Source organism: Anolis carolinensis, chromosome 1 (genome assembly GCF_035594765.1).
Source record: "Anolis carolinensis isolate JA03-04 chromosome 1, rAnoCar3.1.pri, whole genome shotgun sequence".
In the NCBI taxonomy this organism is placed as follows: domain Eukaryota; kingdom Metazoa; phylum Chordata; class Lepidosauria; order Squamata; family Dactyloidae; genus Anolis; species Anolis carolinensis.
This window is the reverse complement of record NC_085841.1, coordinates 42,810,329-42,827,026: the sequence shown is the minus strand read 5'-3', so window position 1 is coordinate 42,827,026 and position 16,698 is coordinate 42,810,329. Positions and strand designations below refer to the sequence as shown.

The 16,698-nt window shown below is 38.8% G+C and overlaps 1 protein-coding gene across 3 annotated transcripts in view; it reads left to right on the top strand.

Moving 5' to 3' along the window:
- babam2 (BRISC and BRCA1 A complex member 2) overlaps positions 1-16,698 on the top strand; it is a 181,907-nt gene that overhangs the window by 142,163 nt on the left and 23,046 nt on the right. For all 3 annotated transcript variants that reach the window (XM_062973353.1, XM_003217369.3, XM_008104698.3), the window contains one exon: positions 12,594-12,747. In XM_062973353.1, coding sequence (XP_062829423.1) covers positions 12,594-12,747 — 154 coding nt within the window. The remainder of the gene's footprint in view (positions 1-12,593; positions 12,748-16,698) is intronic.

Sequence of the window (16,698 nt, the reverse complement as noted above, 5' to 3'; positions counted from 1 at the left end):
GGAGGCCCTCTCTCTCGTCCCCACCAGCCATGCTTATGATGGGCGTGGGAGCGAGAGGAGAGCCACCCAAGAGATCTTCGAGATCGCACAGGTTCATAGGGGAAGATGCAGTTGCGACAATAGGCAGATCCTTTGTTGTTTATGAGAGCCACAGAATTAAAAAATAAAGTAAAAATTAGAATAAATAACTCCAAGATATTACAACTATTAAGATGTTAATAACACACAAATATATATAAACATGTATAGACAGATATGAATATATATAAGGTAAAGGTAAAGGTTTTCCCCTGTTGTTAAGTCCAGTCATGACCGACTCTGGGAATTGGTGCTCATCTCCATTTCTAAGCCGAAGAGCCGGCGTTGTCCGTAGACACCTCCAAGGTCATGTGGCCAGCATGACTGCATGGAGCGCCGTTACCTTCCCACCGGAGCGATACCTATTGATCTACTCACATTTGCATGTTTTCGAACTGCTAGGTTGGCAGGAGCTGGGGCTAATAGCGGGCGCTCATTCTGCTCCCAGGATTTGAACCTGGCACCTTTTGGTCCGCAAGTTCAGCAGCTCAGTGCTTTAACACACTGTGCCACCAGGGCCCCCTGAATATATATATATATATTCAGGCTTGCAAATATTGTAGGGGAAATGCACACACACACACAGAGGAATTTGCAAACATTTCAGGGGAAAATGCATATGTGAAATTAGTATCTATAATTATAGATCTATATCTAGCTCTGCATTGTTTATATAAGCATTGAATGTTTGCCTGTTACTATGTTGGAAGCCGGCCTGAATCCCCATGGGGAGATAGGGTGGGATCCAAATGAAGTTTTTTTAATTATTATTATTATTATTAGTTTATTGTTGATACCATATTGTTTTTGTTGCCTACTTTTCCACTTATAGAGCTAGTTTACTGCTTTTCTTTGAAATACAGTAAATATTCAAAAACATTTAACCTACTGATGCCTCAATTAATGAAATTTTATTGATATCTATTTTTATTTTGAAATTTACCCATAATTGCTGCATTTCCCACCCTCGGCTTATACTCGAGTCAATAAGTTATCCCAGTTTTTTGTGATAAAATATAAGCCTCAGCTTATATTCGGGTCGACTTATACTCAAGTATATATGGTATACAGATTTTTATTAAAGAATTTGAATTTTGTTAATTTCATTGTGTGTATATAAAATCAAGATGTTTCATCTAGTTTCACCTAGTACAATACAAGAATGGGAAAACATGTTTTTAACAGAAATTACTCACTTTTAACTTATGATAACCATGTGAAAATTAATTTGTTCCATATGGGTATCTTTATTATGAAAAACGTATTCCGCTAGTCAATATGGAGTATCAATACAGTCATGTACTCTGAGTAGTTATCTCTTGGGGTGCTTTAATAAATGTTTTAAGGCAAATTACTTAATGGAATAAATGTACATTATCCACATGGTTTAGAATCTTCATGTTTATTTAATATTAACAAATCTGGTTGATAAAGTAATGCCATACCATGATGCAAAGTAGATAACCATAAAGCTGAAATTTTCATTTTATTTCCTCACATAAGAATGAATAGATAATTACAACCTTATGTATATTGTTTCTAAAAGAAAACTATTGTGTAATGCAGGTCAAAAATGAAAACAAAGTGCTAAATACTATACTGTTATACTATGAAACCCGTTCCTGAGTAAATTTGGTTAAGACTGTGCTGCAAGTTCACTGCTTGTGATTAGTTCATCCCATTGTTTGTTTCAACAAGTACATTCTATTATCATCAAGTGAAAGATGCCTTTTGTACCCGAGGAAAAGGAGAGCATGGCTTGAAGGATTAATCTCATCAAGGCAAGAAATTATACAGATAATCCCCGGCATTTATGTGCTACTGTTCTGTGAACCATGCCAAAAACAAACTTGAATTTCTGTGCTCCACCCACCAAAAGATCTAGTTACATAGTGTATGGTTATGGAAGTAAAAGACTCTTGCTACAGTAATCTTTAATACTCATTTCTTAAAAATCAGGATATAAGTAAAGTTTGTTAATGCGATTTTAGAAACATAAAATAATGCTCTGCAGCATTAATTCTGCATAGTACATTGCTGTAACATTTTAATCTCTTTTTTGGAATAGTTTTACATCTTTTTCATTCTTGTTAGCATATCCAGGTGAGTTCTGTGTGTGTGTGTGTGTGTGTGTGTGTGTGTGTGTGTGTGTGTGTGAGTGTATAAATGAAAATGTAAAATCACAGCAAGTAGTAATAAATAACAAAACAACAGCAAATCCCTAAGAGTAGCAGCGACTGTAAGATAAAATAACCCAAAATAAGTCAACCACTGATAGTATCACTGACATAGTTCCTAAAAATATGCAGAAAGAGAGACAAGTATATTTCCTGAGACAGCAACATTTTGAGCCTTAAAGTCCTAAACCAACACATGCAGAACTGAAGATTGAATTCAAATTCAACATCTTCCCAGAGCACAGGAAAAGTAAATATTGGGGTCAGAAGACACGGGGTTGACCTTGTGTTTCCACCACAACCTGAGGATTCAGTGCTTGACCTCGAACTACTGCCCACTGTTCCCTAAGGTAGTTTGGCCTTGTAACAAATTAAAAAGTAATGTTTGTTTAAAACACTAGCATAACAGGCAACTGAGCTCACATGAAGAAAACGTATGTCAGACCCCTGGCAGCAGAGCACCAAGAACCATACACGGAGGCCAATCTCTATCTAATATCTTTATTAAGGAAATATATAAAAGCAATAAAAACAAGTGAAGAATATAGTTCAGAAGCAGACCTTTCAAATGAGGTCAAATATAGTCCAAAAATGTATTGTCCAATAAATGATATTAGAGTTCAAAGTTCTTTGTCCAATACCGAAACACACACTATTGCCAAGCAATAGTGTGGGGAAATGTCTGAGTCTCTGGGGTCCTAGGTAGCTTGACAACAAGGCTGGAAACTAGGCTGGATACAAGGCAAACAATGATTCTTGGAACAAGGTCCGTGGTTAAAAGCAAGCGAGGAAAGTCTTGATTATTTAATCCGGGAAACAAGGAACTGGGGTTACGAAGTCCACACACGATCTTACTCCTGAAGCTGCTCTGTTGACTCCGCAAAGATTCTCCCGCGTCAAGCACCTATATTGGGGTCTCGTTTTCCTGCCAACAATCTCTTTCCCTAGAGAACGAGAAGCGAAACCCAACTCTATCCAGATGCAAGACTCCTTAGAATTTCCCAAGGGAAGCAGGCCTAATCAACCTATTGTTTGGCAGCAATCCGTAAACTCCTGCGATTTTGTTCTCTGACTCCTCTTTCTCTAGAGTAAGATTCCCTTCTGGGAAACGGAGGCGAGGAATGCCCAAGGTCTGTTTTACTGAATTCTTGGGGACAAACATCAACATCCGGCAGGTGAAAGGACTCCGGCTCTTGTTGAACCGGCGAAAACCCCATGTTTTCGTCTTCATCTGCCACGAAGGCACTAGGAGCAGGACTACAAGGCCCATGAGGCATCACAACGTAATCGGATGTAATGCACACATTTCAGTTTTATTAAAGAACTATGGGTTCATCTACGCTGAAGAATTAATGTAATTTTACACCACTATATCTGCCATGGCTAACTGCTATGGAATCATGGAAGTTGTAGTTTTACAACATCTTTCGCCTTCTCTTTCAAAGAGTGCTAGTGCCTCATTGAGCTACAAATCCCAGGATTCCATAGCATTGAATCATGGCAATTGAAGTGCTGTCAAGCTGCATTAATTCTACATTGTAGATGCACCCTAACAATGTTACTTTTTTGTTGTTTACTTTCAAGTATTGAGAGCAAAGTCCTATCTCTCCACACATTACTTTTTAACCCTAAATTCAGTAGTGCCAATCTTAAAGAGAAATTCAAGCTTCTCAATGTCAAGATTAGAAACAATTTTGTTTTGTTTTCTCCTTAAGCAGGGTAACTTTGCCAGGGATGAATGGGGGAAAGCAGGCCATGCTGAATCAATTTTGTGTGTCAAAAAGCTAAAGGAGTCTGAAGTTAGTAGCCCCGTAATAGGAGCATGGGACGTAGATGACCAAAATTAGTCCTGAGGTTACATTTACATGGCCATGACTTTTCTTTTCAGTGTTTGTTGTTTATTTGTTCAGTCGCTTCCGACTCTTCGTGACCTCATGGACCAGCCATGCCAGAGCTTCCTGTCGGCCGTCACCGCCCCCAGTTCCTTCAAGGTCAAGCCAGTCACTTCAAGGATACCATCCATCCATCTTGCCCTTGGTCGGCCTCTCTTCCTTTTTATTTATTTACATTTATTTACAGTATTTATATTCCGCCCTTCTCACCCCGAAGGGGACTCAGGGCAGATCACATTACACATATAAGGCAAACATTCAATGCCTTAACATAGAACAAAGACAGAGACAAACGCAGGCTCCGAGCTGGCCTCAAACTCATGACCTCTTGGTCAGAGTGATTTGTTGCAGCTGGCTGCATCTGGCTGCTCACCAGCCTGCGCCATAGCCCGGGCTCAGGCTGGTGAGCAGCCTGCACCCCTGCCTGCGCCTTCCATTTTCCCCAGCATCATGATATTTTCCAAGCTTTCCTGCCTTCTCATTATGTGGCCAAAGTACTTCATCTTTGCCTCTAATATCCTTCCCTCCAGTGAGCAGCTGGACATTATTTCCTGGAGTATGAACTGATTGGATCTTCTTGCGGTCCAAGGCACTCTCAGAATTTTCCTCCAACACCACAGTTCAAAAGTATCTGTCTTCCTTCACTCAACCTTTCTTATGGTCCCGCTCTCGCATCCATAGGTTACTATGGGGAATACCATTTCTTTAACTATGCAGACCTTCGTTGCCAGTGTACTCTGCTCTTCACTATTTTATCGAGGTTGGCCATTGCTCTCCTCCCAAGAAGTTAATACCTTCTGATTTCCTGGCTGCAGTCTGCATCTGCAGTGATCTTCGCGCCTAGGAATATGAAGTCTGTCACTGCCTCCACGTTTTCTCCCTCTATTTGCCAGTTATCAATCAGTCTGGTTGCCATAATCTTAGGGTTTTTTTTAATGTTTAAATGCAACCAAGCTTTTGCACTTTCTTCTTTCAGCTTGCTGATAAGGCTCCTCAGCTCCTCCTCACTTTCAGCCATCAGAGTGGTATCATCTGCATATCTAAGGTTGTTAATGTTTCTTCCAGCAATTTTAACTCGAGCCTTAGATTTGTCAAGCCGTGCACGTTGCATGATGTGTTCTGCATACAAGTTGAATAGGTAGGGTGAAAATATACAGCCCTGTCATAGTCCTTTCCCAATCTTGAACCAGTCTGTTGTTCTGTGGTCTGTTCTTACTGTGGCTACTTGGTCTTTATACAGATTTCTCAGAAGACAGACAAGGTGACTTGGTATCCCCATACCACCAAGAACTTGCTACAGTTTGTTATGATCCACACAGTTGAAAGCTTTAGAATAGCCAATAAAGCAGAAATGGATGTTTTTCCAAAGCTCCCTAGCTTCCTCCATTATCCAACGGATATTGGCAATTTGGTCTCTCGTTCCTCTGCCTTTTCTAAACCCAGCTTGTACATCTGGCAACTCTAGCTCCATTTATTGCTGGAGTCTGCCTTGCAGAATCTTGAGCATTACCTTACTGGCATGTGAAATAAGTGCCACTGTACGAAAGTGTGAGCAATCTTTAGCGTTTCCCTTTTTTGGTATGGGGATATAAATCATTTTTTTCCAATCAGTGTTTAGTTTGCCAAAAAAGTACATATTCCAGACCAGGCTTTGTTGATTAAATTTCACAGCTTAAATAAAACTTGTTGGGCATGTCTAAGGTGTATGAAGTTATTTTTAGGATGTTAATTTGTGCTCTTCAAAGTATGTGCATTTTCAAGGCCCAATATACAGTTAAATTCGTTATTATTGTTAATTTTTTCAGTGCATTAGAATGATTTAATTATTTACACACTGAACCTGTTTAGTGCAGACCCCTCCATGTAGAAAGCGAAGAACTTATGTTCCCTTGTCACTATGTTATTGCATCAGAGGAAAAGTTTTTCTATTTTAACTGATAATTTTCAATTGATTTCTTCTTAAGAAGGATATATCAAAATGACAATGATTTATAGATCAACACCTATTATTCTAGCAATGCCATGGCCATAGTTTTGGAAGGTTACTTTTGTTCCTCTTCAGTTTTGCTTCCTAAAATGAACTATTGAGACTTATGTAACTCATAACAGATCTACAGGAAATATTCCCCAGAAATGTTTTTAGTCTTGGAATAAAGGAATCTCATATCATTCATTGATATTTTTTCCTTTTTATTTTTAACATGGCAGTAAAACTGTTTTTTCTAGATCCGACATTACTACTTTACCACATAACATAGGTAAACCTGGTAGATGAAATGACTGATGCATATCAAGTTATTTTTAGACTATGTATACTGATCAGGATATGTTTTTTTAGAAAGCCAGTATTGAGCTAGAATCCATATTATGACTTACAGAGCTCATGAACTCAGCATCCTTTGAAAAGATGACTAAGCAAGGGGTCTGTTGGCACTTCCAGGAATTTACAGACATGAGTCATGCATCCATTGTCTGCAGACAGAGCAAAAAGTACCTATGAGTCAACTCTGTTTGGAAATAGTATTTGCAGCATTGGGCATGAATACTACGTCAGTGTTTTAATCTTACACATGGTATTTCAGAGTTCAGAAGTCAGATTCCTACATAGGGCTAATTTGTGGACCTGCTCAAAATATATATATTATGATGTCCGCATTTTGTAGCATAATCAGAACTATTCTTTATTTTATATACAGCCGCCAGTGATATTAAATTCTATATAGGAACTTTGTGTTTCCTTCATTCTCCCTCCCTCCCTCCCTCCCTCCCTCCCTCCCTCCCTCCCTCCCTCCCTCCCTTGGTTCAGTGTTAGACTGTATTTTTCTGTACTTCAAACATCCTCCTTTTTATCAATTCACCTAAAATTCAGGTTCATATTTCTGGTTTATTCCTGTCTTGCCTGCTGCAACCTCCTTTTCGGCCTTCCATTGGAGAGCTGTGCTGTCATCTTCATGATTTCTATTAAAATCATTTAGGTCAAGTGAAATCTCTGCATTGACTTTCTACCCTGAGAAATCAGTTGCAGACTCCCTGGTTTTACCACTTACAACACTTTGCCCCATCCCACCATTCTGTCCTTATCTCCTTTGACTCTTCCAGCTTTGCTACCTCTCCTGTCTAAATGTCCTCTTTGCTAAAATAACTCTACCAATTCTGCTTTTTCCTTGAACTTTTTCTTAAAACTCCTGCATAGCTCTGCTGCCTTTCATTTCCTTCAAGTACAAACACACCTTCATTTGGTGTATTTCACTAAACACCTTACAGTTGAAACAAAGCATATGTCAATGCAACTGCAGCTGTGCCCAGTTTTATGTTTCCTTTCTCTCCTAGTAGAAAACAAACTAAAGGAACCCAGATTAAGAATACTAAATATCCTTAGATTTTAATGTGTATATCTTCAGAAGATGTAAATACCTACATATTCCTGACCCTCTGTATTTTTAAAACTTCTATAACACTGGTTACAAGGACGAAATTGGGTGTGTGACCACAGTAATAGGACCTGAAATTGCATGTAACCCTTTCCATGTTCAGAAATAATATCCAGAGGAAATGATAGAGTATTTATTTATTTGTTTACTGTACGTCTACCCCACCCTTCTCGCCCTCGAAGGAGGATTCAAGGTGGCTTATAAACTATGGCAATAATTCAATGTCAGATTCAGACAATACCAATAACAGTTAAACAATATTATAAAACTATAAAAACATATACATATCAAATAATCTTTCCTCTTCTATATAGTAGACATCTTCTATGATGTCCCTTGGTGTGGCATCATGTGTCCTCAAGTACAAGGCTATGGTGGAGCACTTTTTTCCAAATATCTGAGGAAAGGGGAGCAAACTTAAGTGCACATTCAAAGTGTAGTCCCCTAATAGCTTGGAGAAGAGAAGGTTGAGAGGGGACATGATAGCCATGTAAAGGATATCATATTGAGGAAGGGGCAAGGTTGCTGTTCTAGAGATTAGACCACAGAGCAGTGGATTCAAATTTCAGGAAAAGAGATTCCACCTAAACATTAGGAAGAACTTCCTAATAGTAAGAGCTGTTTGCCAGTGGAATACTCTGCCTTATAGAATGGTAGAATCTCCTCTGGAGGTTTTTAAACAAAGGCTTGGATGACCTCTGTCAGGAGTGCTTTGTTTGTATTTTCCTGCAGAATTGGATTGGACTGGATTCTGTGATTCTGTGCCCACATAAGCTTGCATTCCTTCACTCACAAACATTTAGACCAGTGTTTCTCAACTTATGGGTCCCCAGGTGTTTGGGCCTACAACTCCCAGAAATCCCAGCCAGTTTACCAGCTGTTAGGATTTCTGAAAGTTGGAGGCCAAAACATCCCACAGGTTGAGAACCACTGATATAGACTAAGCTTTTGGAAACAAGACACCTGACTTTACCTCATCACGTTACTGAGTAAAGAGCCATGTATAGTTATTGTGTTAGCAGATATAAAGTGTTTTATAGTAGATGTAATGTGTTGTAGTGACTGACTAGAATTAGGAAGATGTAATTCCAAAATACTTCTTATCTATGAAGTATTGTATGACCACAAGCCCCTACAGTAACAACAAAAGGGGCGGAAAGGAAGCCAAGTATGCTGCCCTCATTCCTTTAAAGAAATACATACTATACAAACATATTTAATAAATAACTATTTATGCCTCTGGAATAAATGTAGGGTACATATCAAGTCTGCAAAAATACGTTTTCATGAATGTGAGGGAATGACATTGTCTAAAAAAAAGTCTGGACGTTACCTTGAGCTGCAGCAGGGTAATATTCAGTTAGGTCTGGGAGAATTGTTTTGAAGATGTAGGCAAAGAACTAAGGAAACACAGAGCAGGGGAAGAGATCAGGCATGGTAACTTAGTTGTGTACATTTACCTAGTAATTGGCTATAGCTTATAACATCTCTGTGATTTTTTAGATAACAAAAATAATCCCTTTTCTTTCCTTCTTTTTTTCTTTGAAACCGTCCCTGTGTTGGGGGAAAAAAATCTGCAATTGCTGAAAAGCTAATCACAGCAAATGAAAGCTTCTCTGAATTGACAATCTTGTCTCTATTGTGCTTTTAAACATGACTTCAGTGCTATATTCATGCTCATAAAACAAAGCTTTTGACTTACTTAATAAGAAAAAGTGCTATTACTGACTATTTCTGTAAGTCAGATATTTTAAAAATCAAGATAATGGAAACCGAGAATTCTCCAGTAAAAAAAAAGACAAATGGAACTAATACGGCAGATATTGTTAACTTTTTGCACTGAAGTCTTATTATCCCCCTTCACAGCTTTAAACTAGCCATTTAGTTTTTTAAAAACCTGATAGTTGAGAGGAAGTAATTTAAAAATCAACAAGGCACATAAAGGAAATAGAGTTGAACTGCAAAGCACAAACAGTAAGATGCTCATCTCAAAATTGCTGCCCACTTGTAGTGGTTTATATTAAGCCCATATATTAGAATGGACCTTTTGATTCTTAGATAATTGGAATAATGCAGATAACCTCTGGCTTCACAACACGTCACCGATATGTCATTCATGTAACAATTGTTCAGAGGGCTGGCAAAGTAGTTAAATTCTATCTGCTTGAGTAGATAATCAGTGATCAATCAACAGAGCACACTTTATTAATGATAGTTCCTGTACTACTTATTCAGTATAATAAATTGTATGCAAATTCACCAGCCACCCAATCCCAAACAAGCAATCAGTTGTTTTTAATTCACAACACTTCTATACACTCAAACACAAGAAGATATTGGGCACCCATTCTATGCTGTCCTCTGCCTTGCTCATTCTCAGTTTTTAAAAACTATGTTCCAAGCAGCTATGAGCATTATGATCCATTTCTTCAAGAAATTTGTTCAGTGATAATTAGTCTCAGAGTAGCCTCAGAGACCATGTGTTAGGGAATCACCTCTCAGATAGCAATATGGCTAAGTCCATTCTGTGTTGAATCCACACTTTCACTGTTTGGGAGTGAAGTCATTACAGAATCATTCAGATGGAGCAGGGGATATGTGTAACAAAGTTGCTTCAATTCGTTCAGTTGTTCAGGACAGACATTGACATGCCTTTGGGAACAAGTGGCAGTCAAAATAAGACATGTTTGCAAAATTAAAAGCATAAATTAATAAATCCAGGGATTGTGGATGCAACAGACAACTATAAGATTCAGACTCTTCCTTTTAGCTTTTACCCTTTTTCGTTCTTGCTTTTTCTTTATATTGTCATATATTGTCCTTCCCTTTTTATCATATATATATGGAAATACTTTATATGTGTGTCTTGAATAAAAATTATTTTAAAAAAAGATTCAAACTCTGCTCCAATAGACTCCTTATGTCAGGAGCTAAAGAAGAGTTGAGATAATACATTTTTACTAATTAATACAAACTGATTCTGTGTTGTATGTACCAAATCCTACAAAATGTACACTTTGCTAGCTTTTCATTGTAAAAAGAACATTTTATATTCACATTTTCTTTATTTTGGTAAAGTTTTGCTTTTGGGACCTTTATATACACTTATATGGTTACTTTCAGAAAATATTTGTCCAAATGTTGTTTACACACAACAGTCATTGGATTCTTTGTGATTTGTTACTGTTGCTGGAAATGACATAAAATATGTGTTGTGACAATCAGTAGGGATAAAAATTCAAGGTTTTTTTAATATTCAAGGGATGTGCAAAAAAGATAGTAGTCGGGGGAGGCCCTCCTCCCCGATCATCAGGGGAGACCCTCCTCTCGCTCCCACCACCTTCACAATCCTGGTTGGTGGGGACGAGGGAGAGGGCCTTCTCCTTGGTAGCCCCCCGGCTCTGGAACTCTCTCCCTAGGGAGATCAGGCAAGCCCCTATAATAATAATAATAATAATAATAATAATAATAATAATAATAATAATAATAATAATAATAATAATAATTTATTCTTGTACCCCGCCCCATCTCCCCGAAGGGACTCGGGGCGGCTCACATGGGGCCTTGCCCAACATCACAATATAAAATCAAAACAAAAACACAAATTTACAACAATAAATCAACAATAAATCAACCTCCTATTTATTTATCTCCTAACTTTTAGGAAGAGCCTAAAAACTTGGCTCTTCCAACAGGCCTTTGGTGAATGACCCTCGTCGTCATGTTAGGGTTTGTCCTGGTGCTCAATAACATCTCTGTTGCACTTTATTCTACCCCTTCAGCTGGAAATAATTCCTATGTTCTCCCCATCCCAAGTCCCTTACCAATAATAACAGTCCCGGGTTACCTACTTCTTCTCTAGTTTATATTCCTCACTGTATGCACTTTCCTCGGCCCAGGTCTTTTTTATGAATCTCCTCTGGGTTTTTTTAAACCAGGTTTTATCTTAATGTGATTTTATTATGTTAATTGATCTGTTTTATTTTGATGTATTTTTATCACTATGTCTGTAACCATTTGGGCCTGGCCCCATGTAAGCCACCCCGAGTCCCTTTGGGAAAATGGAGGTGGGGTATAAAAATAAAGTTGTTGTTGTTGTTGTTGTTGTTATTATTATTATTATTATTATTATTATTATTATTATTATTATTCGCACCATTCCTTTGTGTCATTGGTTTTATTTAATTATGTCAGTAGGCAATAAAAGAATAAGTTTATATCCAGATCAGCTGTTGAATAGACTTGCTGTTATTTGGATTAGGGATTGGGGGTGGGAGAGAGACAGTTCAAACAACAAAAATTTGTCTCCATAGTTTCTAGAACAGTTAGAATGGTGTTGTCTGGGCTGTTCTAGTTAAATAATGTAAACTTAGTTTTGTTTGATACATTTTATAAGCACTGCATATAATTTTGTGCATTATTCCCAAACTAATCCATACTATTGTGTTAGCACAGCTGAATGGCTTAGATTGCCTTTTCCATAATGGCAAAGGCAAAACTTTAGCATAGCACAGAATTGAATATTTCTGGAAATGGGAAATCAGAACAAAGAATACATTAATCAGTAGTGTTGGACTTGAAGCATAAGGCAGTATGACCCCCGGAGAATGCCACTGCAGGATATTGCTCAGCCAGTTAGCCCCCAGCAACATACACCTATAAGATGGATTTCCATTCTGTTTTCAGGTCTCCTATCTCCAATCTCTATGAGATGCTAAAACTGATGTATATGCTCTGCATAAGTGTTAAAAGTGCTGAAAATGTTTCATTTTAGAATAATTGTTCAGTCAAAAGATTCTTTCAGTTTAACCCATGTTATCACATTTTGACAGAAGATAATAAAACAATGCTTCAGAATACAACTCTATATTAACCCTCTTTTGACTAGAAAAAAAAAATTCCCTAAGCATCTGTTTGATTTGACTGCATTTCTTAATAGGTGAGTTGACATGTAACTTCTTTCTAGAAAATGAAGGCAAGAAATCTCTAACGTGTCATCTTTTTTCCTTTTGTAGTTGACCTCCCACTATACTTTCCTCGGGACCAGCCAACTTTAACATTTCAATCTGTCTATCACTTCACTAACAGTGGAGAGCTGTATTCACAAGCTCAGAAAAACTATCCTTATAGTCCACGGTGGGATGGCAACGAGATGGCCAAAAGAGCAAAGTAAGTTTTATTTCTTTCTCTGAAGTCGTTTTGCAATATATTGTATGTGTAGTTGCATGCTGTTTTCTTCTGGCTACATACCTGTCCAAATTTTGTAGGAAGTTATGGAGAATGAAGTTCATGCTTAAACCATGGTATGTTAATCAACTTACCCCTTCAGCAAGATACACCCTTTGCTGCAAGCTACAGGGAATGGGTTTGCAGTCATCACAAACAGATACAAATTGTATCTGCATACACAAATTAAAACCCAGTTCCCAGGGCAAGTGACCAAGTTTCCATTGCATTTAGGGAGCAACAATGAAATGAAAGTTATCTAAATTCAGGAAATGGTGCTTTAGAAGGCAGAAAAAGAAGACACAAAAAAGACTCTGGAAATGTGATCCAAAAAAACAATTCCAGTACTGGATCATAGAAAATGGCCAGCATATATCACTTGGGAAATTGTGTGTCAGTCTAATACAATGTTTATAAGTCTAGGAACATTTTATTTTCCTTTCAAATCACAGTTGGCATCTAGAAACATGCACGCCTCAGCTGGTTTGCTTACAATTACTGGGGTGACACCAACCCCAGTGATACCACTGTTGTATATGGAGGGTCACTACTGGTTGAGTTACAAAAGGGCTGAACAGTTAAAGCTAGAAAGGTGTTAGATGGTGGCAGCAGGGAAGAAAGCTTATGTTTCATTAACTGCCTTGCATGCAGGCACATCCAGCCAACCAGCTTTTGTCTTGGCTCCTGTCATGCAGCCATGACAGTCTTCAAAGAAATTGTTGTTGTTTACATTGTTGTTATCATTATTATTATTAATAATAATTTAAATGTTTATGAAATTATACCAGTTAAAGTAATACAGCAGAAGTGCATGCATTTACTTATTTCTCCCTTCTTTACAAATGTCAAGCCCCTCATGAGAAACCTTGAAATAAATATTAGATGCACTTTAGGGTTTTAAATTTTGACTTAAGTCTTGGGGGTCCATGGCAACAAAAAAATATTTAAAGGGCCTTCTTGTTTTAACAGAATGTTCAGAAATATCATACTAGATCATTCTCACTTAATCTTTTGTTTTATTTTGAGTATATAAGAACCTGGAAACAGCCTTGAACAATGACAAAAGAAGCATTTTTGCTGATACAAATAAAGTCTGTCACTATGAAGTGATAGCCATGAGCCCATTGCGCAGTTTAGTGTAAACATTAGAATACACATAGTACATATATACAATGTATCTTCAGTAATAGACAAAAGGAGACACGACCCTGCATATGCTTCATTATTAGAAGTGACCAGTTTCTGGATGAACTTGCCTGATTATTCTGCATTGCTTATTGCCTATAAATTGAAATAGTATTTTGAATTAGAATTTATTTGCTATGATTATATTTTCTGTACTAGTACACTGATTAAAAATAACTTAGTAAACCAAACATCTAACATAGTTGAGAGTTGTACTTTAGAAGGAAAAATGAATGCCAGGTATTTTTTGACATGGTAAACAATATACTGTAGTGGGAGTTTTTAAAGGATTGATTCTTAATGGGAGTTGCTACGGATTCAGACATGCTTGCTTTTTTTTCTTTTCTTCTTTTTTTTTTCTTGTTGGGTATGTTACCCTAATATATACCCTAATATAATATATTGTATGTATATATACTTGTAAACCGCCCTGAGTCCCCTTCGGGGTGAGAAGGGCGGTATATAAATGTCGCAAATAAATAAATAAATATGTTCTTGTTATTTTGTCTTTTTAGGGTACTTGTATGGAATGCTTTAAGTATATATGTTACTCAATAGATCAAGAGAAAAGGTTATAAAGCGATCTTATTTCTGTGCCTCCTCTCTGCCATATAATATTGGAAAACATAGATAGGAGACTACAGTAATCAGAGGTCATTGCAAGTTCTCACCATAAGATTTTTTTTTGGGGGGGGGACCTAGTTCAGCTATTATCTCACTAGTATCAAACTTGGTCATCTGTAGTTTATTCCACCATGTCTGCCATAAAAATACAAAATAAACTCTTTTTCCTTTTCATGTTGGAGTTCCTGTAGATCCCTGGTTTACCATAACCAGTTTGATTGTTTTTTTTCATATAGCTTTATTTTGAAGTGAAAAATTACCCTGCTGTCTGGTAGCAAGTAACAAGTTCTCAGACAGCAGGTCTGCTTCAAGTTTCTCTGCATTAGAAAAATGTTAATTATAAATGCAGTGAAGAAGGTTAATATTCATTTAACCACAGATGATGCTAGCCTAAAATGAATATTTCCCCAGATCAAAGAATGTGCACTAAAATATTCTTAAAGGGTGTTATTATCCACTAAAAGCCCATCTTTCCCTCGTTCTGTACTCTGCAAGACACAGAAGGAGAATGAAGAAGCCTCCAGCATAAGGTAGGTTGCCCTGTTGCTTCTGTATCCAGCTGCGACACAAGAGAAAGGAGCAGGAGGGGACAGTCATCTCACATTCCCGGGCCGGCTGAGCCCAGGAAGCATTGATAGCTATCAAGAACCAGCAGCCATTTACACATAAGAATCGGCTGCAGGCATCCGGACTGGCATAACTCAGGAGAGAATCAGAATCCTGCACCACTATTCAGATTTTCTCTTGAATTATATTAACCTGGGATACTTCTGGATCAACCCACAAGTATTTTGTGGCCCCCCACAGGCTGACCCATCCACACACTGACCTAAATGGTCAGTGTATATGGGGCAGAGTTGAAGATGTGGAAAAACAGACGGTCGGAATATTGACCAAAAATATCTGGGATAAGTTGTATCAAGATCTCCAGGTTATGTAATCATCCACCAGATGCGGACTGGGAGGTGGGGGTTGGGGTGGCTATGCTCTCCCGAGAAAGCTTTTCTCTTAGGGCAGTTCCTGTTGTGGACATCTCTGGCACTGAATGTGTTGTCCTGGTGTGGGATTCCCCTGAGAGCATGGCCTTTCTGCTGGTGTACCATGCACCTAGTGCACCAGCAGACAGCCTATCCCAGCTGCTCGAGACTGTGTCGGAGTGGTCCTTGAGGTTCCCCAGACTTGTTGTCCTGGGGGACTTCAATGTCCATGCTGATACGGACTCTTGCTCAGCAGCGGCTATGGGCCTAGTGTCTACCATGGAGACACTAGGACTCTTGCTCTGCAGTACTGGGCCCATGCATCAGGCAGGACACATGCTAGACTTGATCTTCAGCGTAGGAATTCAAGTGACCCAAGCCTCTATTTTAGAGGTTCCATGGTCGGATCACTGTGCCCTGAGAGTCAGGCTGGAGCATGCCTAGCCACTTGGCAAGGGCGCCGAGCCGATTTGGGCTCGCCCAAGAAGACTTATGGAACCTAGTAGGTTCCAGAATGCTCTGAAGGATCTGGAGGCTGTCAGCGACTCAATCGATGTGCAGGTGGACACGTGGAACATCAGGTTGTCCAATGCACTCGACGAGATCGCCCCTAGACGCCCTCTCCAACCCCGCCGAAATCGGTCTCCTTGGTTCACCGAGGAACTTCGATCGATGAAGTGGGAAAAGAGATGGCTAGAGGGCGTGTGGCGAGAACTTCATGACAGAGCTTCGAGATCAGCTTACAGGGCATTTATGGAGTCCTATGAGCATGCTACCATCGAAGCAAAGCGAGTATACTATGCCTCTTTGATAGCGTCCGCCAGCTCACGCCCGGCAAAATTGTTCAAAATAATTAGATCTTTAACGACGGTTCCTACCAACCCAAAAAGTGATGATCAGGTCCCTTCAGCCGAGGCTTTTCAAAGCTATTTTGCTGACAAGATCTCACTACTACGCCGGGACCTCCCCACCACAATTGATACAATGAGAGAACTTGAGACTCCGTGGCCACTTGCTGGGCCCACCCTCGACCGGTTCATCCCACTGGACGCAGAGGCTGTCGATAGGCTCATAGCTGCAGCTAGACCGACCACTTGCTCCCTCGATC